The following is a 15,296-nucleotide window of genomic DNA, read 5'->3' as shown; positions in this document are numbered from 1 at the left end:
AAAAATTAAAAATACAGTTACCATATGATCCAGTAATTCCAGTTTTGGGTATTTATCCGAAGAAAACGAAAACACTAATTTGAAAAGATATCTGCACCCCCGTGTTCACTGAAGCATTGTTCACTCTAGTCAAGATATGGAAAAAACCTAAGTGTCCACTGATGGATGAATGGATAAAGAAAATGTGATATATATATATATATATATATATATATAAAATTCAGCCATAAAAATGAAGCAAATTCTACCATTTGGAACAACATGGATGAACGTGTAGGGCATTATGCTAAGTGAAATAAGTCGGACAGAGAAAGACAAACACTGTACGGTGTCTTTATAGGTGGAATCTAAAATAGTCAGACTCAGAATCAGGGAGTAGAATGGGGTGAGGGTGGCACTAAGGCAAACGGGAAGATGTCAGTCAAAGGGTACAAACTGTCAGTTATAAGATGAGTAAGCGCTGAGGATCAAATACACAGCATGATGATTACAGTTAATAAAACTGTATTTCACACTTGAAATTTGCTGAGTAGATGTTAAGTGTTCTTACCACACACTGCCAAAACTGGTAACTATTTCAGGTGATGGATGTGTGGTAATCATTTCACAATATATACATATATCAAACCATCACATTGTACACCTTCAATATATACAATTTTTATTTGCCAATTATGTCTCAATAAAATTGGGGAAAAAAGAAAAAGAAAACCGCCCGTCTAGAGTAATACACGTCAACAGCACGTCCACTGATAGAAACACAATTAGTAAAAATATTAAGATTCTGTTTACACCAAACTATACTAAATAGTCTTCTCTTATGAAAGCCAATTAGTTGCAAACACATGTTCATTTGTTCATGGGCACTAACCACCTGCATGAAAGTATAAAGTAACGGCTGTACTTGAGACTTTAATAAAATGAAATTCTGAAGCCATCAAGTACCTTGAAAACAGGAGTGCAACCAGAGTTCTGATTTATGAGTTTGGAAATTGCACTTTCCTGTTTAAATATGTGACATGTTCAACCATATGTGGTTCCTTTAAATCTATTTCTAGACACTAAGTATATTTAAGGCAGTCACATGTAGCAAACCGGTTGTAGATACAATTGCACAGCATCTTGTTTCCTCTCCTTCACTACTAAACTAGCTTAAAGACTTACCTAAGTCTCTGTTAGCAGACTTTAATGTGTGTGTAGGAATCGCCTGGGGACCTGGGGCTCTTGTTCAAACGTACGTAGATTCTGATTCATGAGGTTTCGGGTGGGACCTGAGACTCTGTATTTCTAACAAGCTTCCCGAGGGTCACTTCCATTTCTCTCAATTAAATGGGCACTTTGCAGTCCTCATCTTCATCTCCGTGGCATGTGACACCATCCTCATCATCCTTGCTTCCTTGATTTCTTAGACACTGCTCTCCTCGTTTTTCTTCTATCTCTGTCTCCTCCTTTTCATTGTCCTTTTCAGGCTCATCTTCTGCCAGCTGCGAACAATTAGAATTCTTCAAAGCTCAATCCCCCTCATCTTTCCATTTACTCCATACCTTGCCCTTAGCTCAGTGGTTCTCAACTGAGGGGAGGTGTATCTTGTCCCCCAAGGGACGTCTGGCAGAGTATTTGTAGTTTTCACAACTCCAGGGGAGGGGAGGGAAGGGGCGATGCTCGTGGCGCCTAGTGGGTAGAGGCTGGGGATGCTAAATACCCTACAATGCACAGGACAGCTCTCCCCTCAAAAGCTCCCCCCCCACACACAGACACCTCATCCCAATAAAGAATGCTTTGTCAGTAGCGCTGAGGTTAATAAGGGCAGTGCTTCTTAAACTGTAAAATGCCTGGCAAACACCTGGGTCTGTTGCTGAAATTCAGATTCTGATTTATCAGGTACAAAGTGGGGCTTTTCTAAGGAACTCCCAGGAGGCGCTGACGATGTTGGTCCAGGGACCACTGTTTGAATAGCAAGTCCCTAGACTACATCATTTCTGCACAAGGTGTCCGTCACTGTCATTACTGCAGGAGACTTGAACTACGCATCTCTAGCTCAGCTCTCTTTCTTAGCTCCATAGACTGTGGCCAACTACTGACTCAGCATCTCCAGTTTGGGTATTGGAAAGCTCCCCAAATCAATATTACTAAGCCACACTTGTGATGTCCTACCTCCAAATACGGTCCTCTTCCAATGCTGTCTTGTCCAGTTAACTCATTTTTTACATCTCAGCTCGGTGGCTTCCCTTAGACAGCCTGCCCCTTCTGTTCCCCAACCGGACTCAGTTCTCTGATGTGTAACATGAGAATTACATAATCTTCTAGAACATTCCTCCTTTCCTTCAAAGCACTTGAATCCCCCTCAACACGACTATCTGATTGATGAGTTTCTGAATAAGCTCTGGGGAAACAGGGAATATTTCTATTTTTGCTCACCAGGGTCTCCTCAGCCCCTAGCACCATGCCTGGTCCATGGTGTGCACACAATAGTATTTATTGACTGCCTGAATAAAATGAATGAATGAATGAGTGAATGAATGAATGAGTACAACTGACAGCTTCTAAATACTACATCAATATAATGCAGAATACAAATTCTAAGTAACTACATCCTACACTATCTCATAAATGCTGAAATTATGGAACCCAATCAATAATATAGAGTCTTAGAAATGATACCTCTAGCGCCCCTGAAGGTAAGGACTCTCTACCTCCTGTAAGGATGAGAAACCTGTAAGTTTTGGTCTTAGGCTTTTAAAAGAAGAGTCTTCTTCATTTCATGAATCCAAGCATGGCCTGACGTTTTACAGACTAATTTATTAGTATAGTTCATTTAATTGAGATTTTACTCATTTATCATTGATTCAGAATGGCACTTTGGAAGGAGTTTTCTCTTCTCTTTACATTGTGACATCAACTCCTGAAATGGGGAAGGATGGTGACTAGAACTTCTTTCCTTTTACCCCTTCCTACGCTTCTCATGGGAGACAGAACGACTTGTCGGATTGGCGACAGTGGGGAAATGGTCACTGCGCCTGTTTGTTCCAGTCTCCTCCTGGCTCTTGTTCTCTAGGGGCAGCCCGAGCAGAGCAGAGCACACCCCCTCCTTGTTTCTACCGCCCTGAGGCAGGGCGCCCTCGCTCTGGGTTGAAAGCTTGTATTCCTTCTTCTTTTCTATCTGTAGCTGGGCGGAGCAACTCAATGGAGCCAGAGGGGTTGGAGAGTTATAAGACGACAAACGCAAGCTATTGGCATCAAATTTAGCAAATGCTGGGTCTTAACCCCCACCTGACGTCGGCGTGTATTGCTCAGCTGGAGAGAGGTATAAGTAACCAGGCTTCCCGCAGACCCCAACAACTCTGAAAACTTCCCTTTCTAAATGGAATCCTAAATTTCCAAGTGAACTTCACCAAGGCTGGACTTGGTGCAACTTTGGTGTCCAGCGCCGCTTAGGGAGAGATCAACCCTGCCCATCACATTCTCGGAAGAAAGCACTTTATACTTTTGTATATAAACCTCGGTATGGTCTCTCTCAACAGAGCTTCCTAAAAGAAGTTTTATGAAAACAGGCTATATCAGGAAAAATGTAAACTCACGTGTGACAATGGAGAAAACCAATTATACCTAGAGTCAGTGGGAATATCAGGAGAAGGTGGGGAGGGGTAAGAACGGGAAGAACTCAATTCTGATTCTTGGAGGTAAAGAAGCGTCACAGGGTCCTATGCAAATGAACATGGCACTCCTTCGTACTTCTGGCTTTTCTTCTTCTTCTTGCAGGATCATAGGAAAAAGCAGAACTAGGGAAATATGGGAACTTGGATCAAGAAAAAGGGACTTTCCTCCGATAAGTTTTAAGCAGGAAGTGGTCAGCGTTCTCATGGTAGAAAGATTATGGAAAATGAAAAAATTATATTTAATAAAAAGCCTACAGAAATGAACTCTGGGTATCTGAGACATTTCTGGAAAGTCTGATGGACTTAAATTCAAAGAAAATGAGAGGAGACCAAATAGTGATTGAGAATACGTAATGCATGGAAGAGCTAACGAAGGAAGTATCACCCTTTAAATTAAAAAAATTTTAATATACGATTATAATACATGAAATGTTGAGCATAAACTTTATACACAGCAGAAATGGCTAGTAGAAGAAAATTCCCAGATACTGTATGCTAAAAGAAAAAGATTAGAAATATTCACTGTATGAGGAATGTTCTATATATGTATAATAGCAAGTGAGCATTCCATCATCTGTGACTTGCTTAATGTTGCCTGTGGGAAGCGGGCATGAAGCCCCCAAGCATCATGTCCACCCAGAGACAGTTTTCATGAACTCACAGTTCAGTGGGATGAAAAAGACGGCGAATCCTCAAACTATTAAATTACAGCAGGCTTTAAAGATGCCATTTATGGGCCGGGGTGGGGATGAGGGGGTGGTGGAGGAGAACAGTTAGTAGTTAGATTATTCAGAAATAGACAGGGAGAGAGTGCTCAGTGAGTGAGACTGGAATCGAGAGAGCGACAGAGGGCACTAGAGAGATGCTAAGAGGGTGTCACTGCTACAAAAACCACGGTTTAACATGGGGGTCATGCTGTATGAAAAGAGGAAATGTGTCATACGGAAAAGAAGGCCGCTCACCCGGTTAACGCAGGTTTTTCATCTATGCCTGCACGTGCAAAGGGCAATGCACGGCCAGCCCCATCTTGAGACACCAAATCAAAGCAGTGGAAATAAGTGGTCAAAACAAAGATTTGATAGTCTGTGGTCTCCAATATTTTTGACATTGCCGTCTCATCAATAAACAACATTGAACACACAGCCCTCCCTATTTCTGTATCAATACACTGGCTATATGATAAAATAGCCACAGACACACTTTCTAAAAGATGATTATATCTATTCTTATATTTTCTTCCCACACCCCACTTTGGAGACCTAGCCAAGGGTCTCAGTAGCAGACCGGCAACACCCATGAGGTTCCATTAGGTGGCACTCTGCACCGTATAGGTAGAACCACAGTCAGTGTCCAATTCAGTCAGATACTAGGAAAATTACAGTCAAGACATCCTTTAAATCATGAACACAAGCAGCAGCTCTACTGGTCAGGACTTACGGGACTGCGCATCAGTTGTCCACCTGCCTCTGTCTCTACCCAAATCTGCTCAGTGTGCTTGCCCAAACTGTCTGCACATTTCAGCCCTGGACAGAACTGCCAATCCTGTACGGTTCGATTATATCCCTCCTGAAAACAAGTGCCTAATGGGAAGCAATTTGAGCTGAAGTGCAGCTCCATTTCCAAGCAGTGGGTTAAGAGTGCTGAGGGTTATACACAGAAGGAGAAAGAGAAATTGAGCATACCTGGGGGTTCGGGCTTTCTTTGCTGAAGTGATCCCTGAGTTAACAGTCCCTGGTATCCCAAAGGAAGATGTGGCCCTTCCCAAACGGGGCTCTGCAGAGCAGCTGCTTCAGAAGCACTTGGGCTAGTTTCAGAAATGCAGAGTCCTGGGTCCCAGAGATCAGGACCTCTGGTGTGGAGGCCTGCAACCACATGGTTTCCAAGCTCCTTTGGTGATTCTGATTCCCTGTAAAATTGGAGAAACAGCTGACCTGGCTGGACAGAGCTGGGTCAGTTCGGGGCAGGGCCATCTACTGCCCCTGTGACCTTGGCAGTTGACTTAACATGTCTGACCCCACGTTCATCTCTGAGTTAACCCATCCTCTTTGACACGGGGCTCTTAATACCAGCCTCATAGAGCTGAGGTGAAGATTTAACAGAATAAATGAAGCCTTGAACTTGGCTTTGCTGCTATTTTAATAAATATGATTCCTTCCCTCCTCTTCCTCCTGCAGCCCCCACTCGATAACACTGTCCCGGTACCAGTGACTTCACCCTCCGCCCTTCATCCTAAGATCCTCCTTGCTCTCTCCTCACCCTGTCATCCCCTTGGGGGCCTGTCCTCAAGAGTAGGAGCCAAATTGGTGATTATTTTAAAACTCATTCTTCTGATTCAGCTTCCTTCGAAAGGCAACTAAATGGTGGGAAATGAGGACCTAGGGCAGTGAGATGGGCACTGTAAACCATTTTATTTAATGCATATCACCTGCTTACAAGGTCCTGCTTGGCGGGCCTCCTCTTGGACCTGGCGCAGGAGTGTTACCCACTGTTCCAGGGTGACTGCAGGACAACAGGCTAGTTCTAACTGCCCAAACAGCCCCCCGACCCCTGCTCTTCTTAGCAGCTTGGTCCCCCTGGACAATGGGCCTCAGATATGGGTTCATGGAGATGTTCCTACAAACTTCTATGGCTCAAGACGTAAGCTCAGGAAATTCACTATTCTGAAAGCCTCTGGAATCTCTGACCCGCTACATCTCCTTGGCCAGTGAGAAGTGAAGTAGTCATGTGTATCATACAAGACAAAGATGGTGCCCTAGTTGGCTGTCTCTGTCTGGCCTTTGCTTCAGGGGTGTCACCAGCCAGAAGGACGCTGAGAACCATTTTCTGTGTGTGGAAGCATCTGCCCGCCTCACCCTGACCACTGGCGGGCTCTAGGGATGTGTGAAAACTGCCACGAGGCCACGGGGGCTTCCTGTTATCCTCCAGAACCTAACAGACTCTCTCTGGAGGGTGCTTGTTGTGAGACACTGGGACTCAAACCTCCTCAGTCAGTTTGTCTGGGCTCTTCCAAAACAATTAATATAAATGACGAAGAGGGAGAAGAGATATATACATGAAGAAATACAATCATTGAAATGTCATGGCAAACACGTTAGAAATTAATTACAACCCAGCAGTAGGGTCATCTTGAGGCAGAGCACCAGATCTTACTCAGTTTCTTAACCCACATGCTTGAAAGTTGGGATAAGCTGAAAGAATATGAGTTTGAATGTGACAGAGAGTCCGGCCAGTGTCACCCAGGGAAGGTTTCACCATGCCAATTACAGAAGCTCGTGCTCACTGAAGCAGGTGGGGATTTACTCTGTATGTGTGGGAAAGAGACCAGTTTTAAACCAAAAGTACACACCAAACCACTGCTTCCGAACAGAAGAATCCACCTGCAACAACAGCTCTTTCTGTTCATTCTTGTGTAGGACACGAGGCTTGCCGTGGGTGCCTAAAGCCGAAAAGGAAACTGAGAGGGAGGGGAAGGCAAAAGAAGAGAGATGGAAAAACATATAAAACCCCAAACAGTGTGACACTGCCCTGTTGTCATCTCAGTGTCACCAGCATGGATGGCCCGTGTCACCAGGCCTTCTTCCACACAATCTCATCACAAGTTTGGGACTTTCTCCTCTCTTTGTAACCCTTCCCCTTCACTAGGTTGGTTGGTTGGTTGGTTGGTTGGTTGGTGCCTCTCGTGTTCTCCTTCATTACATTAACTCAGTGACAGGGATTCACTTTCAGTCCTCGTGTTCTCCAGAGAACATCTTTTGAGTCGCCCTCAATCACGTTCTTTGGTCATTTCCCTCCCACACTGATATTTGTACTTCAGAAGATACAAAGAATTCCCAGTGCTTCTTAGGCTCAAGGGCTCGAGCTTCCAGCAGAGGTGACTGGTGGCATGTCCCACTACTAACTGCTCCTGAGGCCTGGTATCCCAAGGCTCTAAGGAGGGATGAGCTTCCACACCAGGCCAGTAAATCTGTCCCATAACCAGTGTTCTCTGCCCACTTGAGGGCGTGCAGGAGAGGTACAGGACAAATCAAACCTTATCCCCACCCCCGTTTTAAAACTGGGGCATAAATACCTCACAGGAGATGCAACCTGGTTCTCTCTGGTTAGGATGAGAAGGAGGAAGTAAATAAAAAGCATGTTTTATGGGGGTGGAGGGGGACAGGTTCCTGAAAAAGAAGAGTGTGCATCCTTGCTGTCCCCATTACAGTTTCCTTGGAGACTGGGGAACAAGACGCCCAGGTTGTTAAGTCACCACTGCCCCCCTCATATACTCTGTATTCCCTGACTACATTTAAGAGACCAGCTGGACCTAAGACCATTCAGACAGATAGAGCTGGAAGTAGATGTGAGGATGGGGCCAAGAGACCCTGAGTCAGCAGCGGGGCTATGGTTAGACTCATCTTCTCTCCGTTCTATGGGCTGCAAACACTTGCTTTGCCTTATTCTCAGCCTTAACACTTACCTGCCTAATGCTTCCCTTGGCTTGGATCCTAACAGATGCCCAAGTCTTGCTGAGGTACAGCCTCTATCCGAGGAGGAAGGACACACCCTGGCCAGGTTCAGGGTTGAAAGAGGTTGGGAACCCCTTGATGGTAGAGTGGGATTTATGGAGAATCAGGAGTCCCTTCTAGAGCAGCGCCAACCAGAAGCGGGTCAGCTGAGAGCAGGACACTCAGAGCTTGGCAGGAGAACTAGCCATCATGCGCTCCTGGTGGCCTGAGTTGGTGGCTTTTGATCTGTGCCATCTATGAATGGCTCCAATAGAACAAGACTCCACAGAAGACTGTCAGGAGGTTCAAAGAGTGACTTGTCGAGATTACAAAGGAATTAAAATGAAAACCATCTGTTGAAGTGCTTTTGGTCATTTCTTACAACAAACCACTGTACACAATCTCATGTTGAAATACGTTGTGGTTTCTGAGTTGCATTGTTCTCAGTTTCCCTTCCTCTTGATCCATTTCAGATATTTAAGTTGTCTTCAAGTGCTTCATGAATCACCAAAATAGCTTAAACCTTATGTGTGTGTGTGTGTTTTTTGGCTGCACCTCGTGGCATGCGGGATCTTAGTTCCCCGACCAGGGATCGAACCCGTGCCCCCTGCAGTGGAAGCACAGAGTCTTAACCACTGGATCGCCAGGGAGGTCCCTGTATTTATGTGTTTTAATAGAAGAAAGTTTATCATGCCAAAGCCAATTTTTATGATGCTATCTTTGTTTTCACCGAAGAAGGCATCTATGAAGTACAATCAAGTTTATAGAGGTTGTCAGATCATTGGCTCTATTCAATCCAGAGATTAATTTGGGAATTTGTGACTCTTATTAATTGATTATGTGTCCTTTGGAAATAATTTATATACTGTGTATGGATAGCCATCCTTAAAGTAAAACCTTTGGCTTTTCCACATACGAGGAAAATACAGTATCTCCCAGCTCATACTCTCAGATGTGAACCCTTACACACTATCTTCCAAAGGGCACAGACACCTCTGTAGATAACTTCTTTCACAAAATAAAAGCAAACTGGTCACGTTTCAAACTTTGAACTCATGCAGATTTATACCCACTTGGAAGGTGTGTCTTCAGAACATCTTGGTCCTTTCTGTTCTTTTTCTGAGTAGTGAAGCCGAAGCTCAAGACTGAGGCTTTCTCAGTGTTAAGGTCGAAAAACCTCTGTTCCTCCCCCGACCCCCAAATTTAAAGGAATCCATGCAGTTGTCATCCCTGCCTGATAATTCTAAATAAATACACGCTCTTGGGGTCCTTCTTCAGAGTTTACCACCAAAATCGTCTAATGTTGATGGATCAAGTTTTCAGATGATTATAAATATACAGTATTAGTTAACAAAGCAGTTTGAAAGATCATTGGATGAGGCAATTTTTCTTTGGATACAGTACTTTTCAATGCAGATGAAAATATTTGTCTTAGCTTGGTTGCTATAACAAAACATCACAAACTGGGTGGCTTAAAGAACAAACATTTATTTCTCACAGGTCTGAAGGACGGAAGTCTGAGATCAGAGTGCCAACACGATCTGGTTCTGGTGAGAGTCCTCTTGTGGCTTGCAGACTGCCCACTTCTCTTTGTATCCTCAGTCCTCTGGCTGCTTCTTCTAAGGCAGTAATCCCATCATGAGGGCTCCACTCTCGTGATCTAATCACCTCTCAAAAACCCCGCCTCCTAATACCATCATATTGGGGGTTAGGATTTCAACATATGAATTTGGGGGTGGGCACAAACATTTAGTCCACAGCAATATTTAAGCAGGTAAATTATCATCAAAGGTGAAGAGCATCATTTTGCATAAAGGCAGAGCACTTTATTTTTCTCCCATTTGTAAGGAGACTATGTCCATCAATGGCAAAGATGTTTCTATTTCCCCATAGAACCCAATAACAGGCCCAGGGGAAACGAGCGAGGAGCACTTGAGCAGCAACCACCTGTTGGGTGCCAACACTCAGTCTGCACAGAAGGGGGTGCTAGATTACACTCAAGCAATTGGTTGAGGAGTTAACTGTTTTTGTTTTTGGTTTATTCCCACTAATTAACTCTGGTGCATTTTAATGTCATATAGGTAGACCCTGAGCATTTTTTTTTTTACCCTATTTCCACACATACCAGTACTTCTTAAGGGTAGAAATGCAGTTCTTCTCAATTTAGTGACTGTGTGTTTACGTAATAATCACAATTCCAGGAGAATCAAAGTGCCATGTCCTCTACTTGCCACCCTTCTCCCAACAGTATTTTATACAGGAGCAGAAGGCAGAGACTCAACTGCAAATGGAGACAGAGAGAGCTAAGAAAGATGACTTGACGCTTATATAAATCCCAATTTTCCAGTTCCTCTGTCATCTATCGGTGACTCCTCTCCAATATGGGCAATCTCAGGGCTTGGAAAAGTTTAAAACACTCTTTTGGTGGGACACGGATGAGCCAATCTAGGCAGCCGAGCCTCTCCTTGGTAAGTTAGGCAGTCACATTTTGCAAAGAAGGGCTAGGCTGTCTCTTTGAACACCTGACTGTAGGTCACGTGATTGTCTGTGGCCAGGGCGTTTTTCAGACACTGCCAGAAGTATGGATGAGCCTGTGGGTTTGTTGGCCACTCAAGGACAGAACTCCCACAGAGCCTCTTCCGGAGCTGGAGAAACTTGGACTTCTGAAGGGGCTTCTCAAGGAATATCAAGATAATTACGTCCACTTTTTCATCCATGAGCCTCTGATGGGACAAGTAAAATGCTATCTTAAAATTCTCAGTCTTTGCATACTTGTCTGTCATGACAAACACTGTCTTTTTGCTAAGCTGTATGCTCTGGTAAAGATTTTCCAGAACAGGCTGCCCTGGTAACCAGTCCCTTTCCTCGAGACATAAATTAAAACATTTCTCTCTTGGGTCTTCCAATTTGGCCACCAGCTCATCCAAAACCCACTCTGTCACTGCTGGGTCTTTAGTGTCATACACAATAAAAGCATCGTAGCAAGAATTTGGTGATATCAGACGTCGATAGCCCTTTATTTTGGCCTTACAGAAATGGTAACTATACCACACATCCCAGAAATAGAGATGGTTTGCTGTTGTGATCATCATCAGAAAGAGAGCTGCCGATATGGAAAGTGAGAACAGGACGAAGTTAGTCAGATCTAACTCACAGGTATATAGATCCAGAGACACTACACTCTGGCCCTTGTGTGCTCCTGGTCCCATACAAGTCACATCTGTGGCCAAGTAAGGAATCGTCACCTCTGTATGGTTAACCCACCAGACAAACCACACAGCATCACAGTTGCACAGAAACCGATTGTGATGCAAAAACAGAATGTTCAGGTTGTTGAGGACGTTTTCTGGAAAACTAGTCTTTTGGATAACCTGGATTTTATTCGAGCTCAGGTCCAGATTCCGTAACTGGAAAGCATCTTGTAGAAAATACTTTGTCAGGTGCCTGATTTGATTGTTCTTAAGTATGAGTTTCTTGAGGCTGTGGGAACAGTTGGATAATCTCTCAGGGACAGTCTTCAGTTGGTTGTAGCTGAGGTCCAACGTTTCTAGATTGCTCAGGTACTGGAGTCTTCCCCAGTTGAAAGACGTGAGCCCATTTTTGGCCAAGGAGAGAGTCTTCAGATTTGGAGGCATACCATCAAAAACTCCACTAGGTAAGAAACGCAGGGAATTTTCAGAGATGTCTAATTCCTCTAAGCTCAGCAGATTCTTAAAGAGTTTTAAGTATCTATTATCACCATCTCTCCATAAAATATCCAAATGATTGCCTCTGAATTCCAGAATTTTAAGAGATTCGCTCTCCATGGTCCTGCTGGTGGAGGTAGCGATGTCATTGTTGTTCATCATCAGTTTCTTCAGAACCTTTAGGTTCTTGGTGAAGTTTAGCATGTGAGTTATTCCTTCTGATTGAAAATAATGGCTGTTACTACTTATATCTAGGACTTCCAGGTTGCGTAGCTCCTCAAATGCCGTTGAGTAGAGTAAATCAAGCCGATTGTTAGAGAAGTCCAAATATTTCAACTCCACTAAAGGCTGAAATTCACTACCATTAAGCGTCTGGCTAATGCTATTTCCCGATAAGTTTAGGCATTTGAGGAAAGAAAGATGCTGAAACTCAGAAGACTTGATAAAAAATATATTATTTCCACTTAGGTCCAAGGTCGGCCCATACTTGTAACAATCTTCATTAAGAGACAAGAGAGAAGGAGGCTCTTTGCTTTTGGACCTGCAACTCCTTGCAAATTCATCATACCTGAAATAATGTAATGCTTCAAGGACGTGGGGCCCATGACCTTCTACAGAAGTTCTCATGTTAGAGCAGAAGCCATCTTCACTTGAATCTCCTGAAGGTGATATTTTATTCACTGAGAGATCTATGAATTTCAATGTTTTAAATTGGTTAAATATGCTGAGGTCAGCGATTTTTATAAAGTTAGTGCCAAGATCAAGAACTTCAAGATTGGAAAGATTATGTAATGGGGAGAGGTATGAACTTCTCAGCTCTTTAAAGACATAGCCTTTGATCCGCAAAACTTTCAAGTTTTTCAGTGAAGAAAATGCATCTGACAGATTCATAAATGCACGATAGACCTGAAGTTCATAATTGAAAGACAGATCCAATTGGACAAGGTTGTGGAGAAGATGCAAAAATTTGGCATCCCCAATTTCTTTGGCCAAGAAGTTTTGGGAAAGATCTAGTTCTTTAAGTTTGTTAACGTTTTTAAACCATCTTTGGGGCACATGCTGAAGAGAGTTACTGTGTAGACGTAAAATTTGTAATTCTGTCAATGCATCAAAAGCATTTAGGTCGATATGTAGGGGAGAATTATTTTCACAGGGTGTACAAGGAAACGGAGCATTATAACAACGAGGGCAATTTCCACTTAGGTCAAGAACTTGCAGTCGATTGAGGTTATTAAAATCATCTTCTTGGATCTTCGCAATGATGTTGTTATAAAGATAGAGTTCAGTTAAAGTAGGTGGCAAAATAGTGGGGACAGCTGAGATATTGTTATCTTTTAGGGAGAGCAATTTTAAATTTGTCATATTTAGAAAAGCATCTTTTTCAATGGAAAACGAAACATTACAAGGATTGCGATAGTAACAGTTTTGGCCCAGGTAGAGTATTTCGAGGTTGGCCAGTTCTGTTAGGTTCTCTTTCATGATCGAAAAGATGTTGTTGGCCTCAAGGCTCAGCAGCTGTAAGCTGGGAGGAAGATCCTGAGGTATTTCTAGAAGCTGGTTTCCATCCAGGTAAAGAGATTTTAAATAAGTGAGTTTACTAAAGCTGCTGGGTTCAATCTGCAGCCTTCTGGTGCATACATTGTCTTTTGGCCCCGGTCGAACAGGTACACAGTTGCATCTGAAATCGATCTCTACCAGGTGGTCCAGCCGGTAGAAGGACGCTGGAGAGATACCCGCTATATGGTTAATGGTGAGGGTGAGGTTGGTGGCATTGGTGGGAATGTCTCCAGGAATTTCTGTCAAATGCTTGTCTGTGCAGTCCACGATCACATGGGCGTTTGGAGCATCCAGAGTGACATCACAGGGCAGAGTTTTAGGAAACCATCTAGCCCCAAGGAGTTCGGAAATTAGGATCATGTTAAAAAGGATGAGAAATTGTCTCTTCGAGGTCCACATTAGAAACACCTGAAAGTATAAGAAAGAACAAATGGCCCTTCTAAAATACACCAAGAATCAGAATTTAAAATTCCCGTTTGCTGCCTCTCTTTTGCTACATTTGAAACTAAATAGTCCGGGTTGATGGTTCTCACCGGTCTAAACAGCACCCCGACCTCCACCCCATGACTGTAGTTGTCAATTACTGAGGTTCATAAAAAACTTAGTTACATATTTAGCTTTTAGCATCTTAGCTTTTCAGTATTATAGCTTTTAAGTTGGGAGAAGCAGCGTTTTCCTATTCACTGTTATTTAGAATGCTGCAATGGAAGAGCCATCAGTTAGCTGCCGAAGTCTGAAATTTGAGAGGGGTGTGCGGGGGTGAAGGAATGTTAAAATGCAGCTACATCTGGAAAGAAAAACTTTAGTGCAGTTAATGTTTGTTTGTTAAGCCTGGTCTGGCACACATTAGAAGAGTCCTTCACAATACTCGAGCCTCTTAATATTCTAAGGAGGGAAACAAAGGTGATCCATTACCCCCATTTTACAGATTAAGACACAGCTCAGCGATATTAACTGATTTGTCCAAGGTCGCACAACTCCCGCCATTTTGGCACTACTATCTATAAGCCGGGCTTTCCTCTTGGGCTGTTTTTGGAAATCATCTCCGAGATGATTTGGGGATGAACGTTTTCCCTACACATTGGGTTTATATTACACAAATTTGGAAAGGGGAGGGTAGAGAGTCAGGGCACTGCCTGGGTGACCCCCAATGGATCAAACAGGATACTCATGGGAAGGAAAAGGGAGGGGCTGTTAATAATTTATGCCAAGACTACAGGCATAAACTAAGACTCCCTCAGGCCAACTGAGACATGTGGGAACCTACTCTTAATGGCGATTCTTGGGCATCCAGGTTTAGCATGAGAGACACTTGCACCCTGGGAAGAAAGACCTTAAAAGGGAACATGGGACACACTTGAAGAGCTTTACTAACCATCATATTAACTCGAGCTTGCCCTGCGTAGGGTGGTTTAACCACAGGCTTGCTCTCCAGTTTCAGGACTTGTAGCAGTATTTTCCTCCAGAACACTGGTTTTCATTTAACCGGTGTTTATCCATGGAATGATCCAGCCTGTGTCTCTACAGCAGACTTCCAGCTCCATTAATGCTTCTGTCCTCCCAATTGACTGAATCAACCAGTCATACTGATATCTAATAAACCAAGTGTCTACTTCCCTTAATTCCTCCAATGGAGGGTAAATAAGCAAAATTTCCCCTCAATTTTCTTTTTTTTTTCCGGTACACGGGCCTCTCACTGTTGTGGCCCCTCCCGTTGTGGAGCACAGGCTCGGGACGCGCAGGCTCAGCGGCCATGGCTCACGGGCCCAGCCGCTCCGCGGCATGTGGGATCTTCCTGGACCAGGGCACGAACCCGTGTCCCCTGCTTCGGCAGGCGGACTCTCAACCACTGCGCCACCAGGGAAGCCCGAGCCCTAACTTTTGATCACGGTGTCCAAAGCCTTCCATAA

At 43.8% G+C, this 15,296-nt stretch overlaps 1 protein-coding gene across 5 annotated transcripts in view; it reads right to left on the bottom strand.

The window, feature by feature from the left end:
- Nucleotides 1-15,296, bottom strand: part of TLR7 (toll like receptor 7) — a 98,665-nt gene that overhangs the window by 59,244 nt on the left and 24,125 nt on the right. For 3 of the 5 annotated variants that reach the window (XM_049705254.1, XM_049705257.1, XM_049705258.1), the window contains one exon: nucleotides 5,339-13,794. In XM_049705254.1, the coding sequence (XP_049561211.1) occupies nucleotides 10,645-13,794 (3,150 nt within the window). In that variant the 3' untranslated portion in view covers nucleotides 5,339-10,644. The remainder of the gene's footprint in view (nucleotides 1-5,338; nucleotides 13,795-15,296) is intronic. The other 2 variants (XM_049705256.1, XM_049705255.1) reach the window with 2 other exon arrangements.

The sequence above is a fragment of the Orcinus orca genome, chromosome X (assembly GCF_937001465.1).
Source record: "Orcinus orca chromosome X, mOrcOrc1.1, whole genome shotgun sequence".
Taxonomy (NCBI): domain Eukaryota; kingdom Metazoa; phylum Chordata; class Mammalia; order Artiodactyla; family Delphinidae; genus Orcinus; species Orcinus orca.
This window is presented reverse-complemented; position numbering and strand designations above follow the sequence as displayed.